Source organism: Dendroctonus ponderosae, unplaced genomic scaffold, assembly GCF_020466585.1.
Source record: "Dendroctonus ponderosae isolate FM_Combo_2020 unplaced genomic scaffold, Dpon_F_20191213v2 Dpon_F_20191213_11, whole genome shotgun sequence".
Lineage (NCBI taxonomy): Eukaryota > Metazoa > Arthropoda > Insecta > Coleoptera > Curculionidae > Dendroctonus > Dendroctonus ponderosae.
In genome coordinates, this window is record NW_026017213.1 from 2,800,495 (window position 1) to 2,803,100 (window position 2,606).

General features: G+C 41.1%; 1 protein-coding gene across 2 annotated transcripts in view; it reads left to right on the plus strand.

Moving 5' to 3' along the window:
* Positions 1-2,606, plus strand: part of LOC109542418 (regulating synaptic membrane exocytosis protein 2) — a 41,075-nt gene that overhangs the window by 8,152 nt on the left and 30,317 nt on the right. For both annotated transcript variants that reach the window (XM_048662533.1, XM_048662534.1), the window contains exons 3-5: positions 972-1,168; positions 1,219-1,371; positions 1,429-1,637. In XM_048662533.1, the coding sequence (XP_048518490.1) occupies positions 972-1,168; positions 1,219-1,371; positions 1,429-1,637 (559 nt within the window). The remainder of the gene's footprint in view (positions 1-971; positions 1,169-1,218; positions 1,372-1,428; positions 1,638-2,606) is intronic.

A 2,606-nucleotide genomic window follows, 5' to 3' on the forward strand; every position in this document is an offset into this window, starting at 1 on the left:
TTATAGTTTCTGTTAAACTAAAAATGGCTTCAGAAGGCTTCCTTAAAGCGTCAACAAACACTTTACAATGTGTACATATTTTTATAGTTACCGAATTTTTAAAAAACGACGAAAGCTTCAATTCAGCCGGATTTAAGGGTGTCAGAGCAGCAGCGAAAGTAAAAATCCGTAAAATTATTATTAGTTACACTCTCCTTAATATACTAATCTGTCTGCAATGGTTTAAATTAGGTAAATAATATATAGAATTTCACTTATTAAACTTAACCTAACACATGGCTGCTTTAAAAGTAAAATGAACTCTTAAATTTGTATTTTGAGCATCACGAGAACAATAGGGTGATATCGGATATGTGGAATTGAAACGCGAGGGTTCTTTGTGCACTGTACAAGGTAGAATTTGCAAGAACACAAATTACGATCGAAGGCATTTTCCATCTGTCTCATTATTAGCTTTTTGTTCGTACCTTCATTAAAATGATCGTCGCAACAAAAAAACATTGATTTTGATTTAGGAACATCACGTCCAGCTGCTTTGAACCATAAAACTTTACGTGCATAATGATGGGGAACGGTTAGAAAGAGTTTGTTTGGAGCACTTATTGAGGTATTCTTGCATTCTGGCACAAAACACCGCTTATTTTGTGATCCATACATGTCACTATTTTCCATTATGCAAGATAATAATAATCAATAAAATAAGGATAATCACAATAACTTAAATAATAAAACAACAAAATAAACACGAGACACTTTGCTGATATGACCTGCTACGTCACAGTCGGGATAGGCAACCGACGATACGAATTCGGCGTTTTTGGCGGAAAATATCTGATTTGAATTTAAATTCGCTTTAAAATTATTATGGATACTGTTTTGCAAAAAAAATCATATCAGTGTAATGTTTGCCATAACTACATTCTCTATATGTATAAACATTAGAAAAAAGTGAAAACACCGTATTGTTTCAGTCGGTTTGGGTATGCATTCTTTGCCGCAAAAAACAAGAGCTGCTCGGTCGGACCGGCCAATGGATGCAAGGTGGCATGCAGGCAGTCATTTCCGATCCAGAAAGCGCCATGTTGGCCTCGGTGATCCAGTCGGACAAGCGGCCTAAACTGGAACGAGCGCACTCGGCTGCCGAGAAGGAAAATCAGCCGCTCCAAAGGTGCCAAACTGGGTTTCAACTCAACTTTTTAGTCAATGACTGTTGTCTAGATCCGGGAGCGTTCTGAGGCGCCAGTACTCAGAAGAGCAGTCGCGCACGCCCTCTTGCGACCGCTACAAACAGTACAACGAGGAAGACCCGATGTTCTACCAAGGAGAGTTAGAAGGACTGATGCGCGCCCATCCTCACTTGCTGCCTCGAATGTAAGTTCCGTTCCCCAAGAGCTGGACGCAGTGGAACTTATGGGTTAAAATTCTCAGATATCCGGATCAGAACCCGGCTAATCAGCCAGATGTCCGGCAGGAGCGCCTGCAGGGCCAAGCCAGTGCGACGAAGAAGCACAAGAGGCAAACCAAACACCATCATCAGACGGCTCCGCCTCCCCAACTGCAACTTCACTCATACTCCAGCTCGGAGGAGGACCTGAAGAGCACGCCCGAGTACAGCAGCGATCGCGATAGCGAAAAAGGTACGTTCTTTGCTAGCTCCTAAGCGCTAAAGTTGATTGGAAAAGCTGAGGTTTTTCAAAAAAACTATGCAAGGTTGTTGCTCCCATGGGGTCTTTACGTTGGTTTACTGTCGCGAGAAGGTAAGTTTCTGCGTCTCCCAGGAAATCTATGCGTGACTTTCCAGGTTTTTTCAGCAGTTTTCCCCACAAGCAAAGCGCGTTAACTAATGAAGAACTTTTAAGTATTTCAATGAAGAACAGATGGCCCTAAATAGTGGGAGTATTGGACTCAGTTCCATCCCCAAAAAAGTAAAATTTTGACTAAAAATCCCACGCTCTGATCTTGATTTTATTTAAACATCCCCACCTAAATCTAGGATAATTTCAGGAAGTCTGCAGGATAGTTCTGATGGGGACAAACTGTCCGAAACGTTGAGCAAGCAGGCGATTCTCGATGAAAAGATCAAAAAGTTTCTAGCGGTGAGGCCCAGAATCGTGCCCGTTTGATCTGCATGATGGTGGTGTTTCACGCAGCTTCCGCACTTTATCTCGTCTGCATTTGGTGTTTTGCTCGATTTTTCAACCTTTACCTTTTGCATTAGTTAGCATTTACCGTTCGGGTGCTCAACGCGGTTGATTCAGTTGCCTGGAGGATGAAGACAAATTTTCGGGTCATGTTTAGTAACTTAGAGGCAACATGTTTTAGCACGCTGACTGTCCACTAAGGATTAACTCAATAACTCACGAAGTTAACAAAAAGGCTTGTTGACAAACGCTTCAAGTTTTAGACCCTGTTTTCGAGGGGTTCCACCAACTTAAACGTGTCATTGAGTCGATAACTGTGAAGAGTGGAAGATCAGTGCTATAACTGAAGACATTACCCAGATAGCACAAAATATTACATACATATTTAGGAAATATTTCAGATCAAAAGCAAGGATTTCTTAAATATTTGTTTCTTATATTTAATTAGCATGAAACAAATAAGTT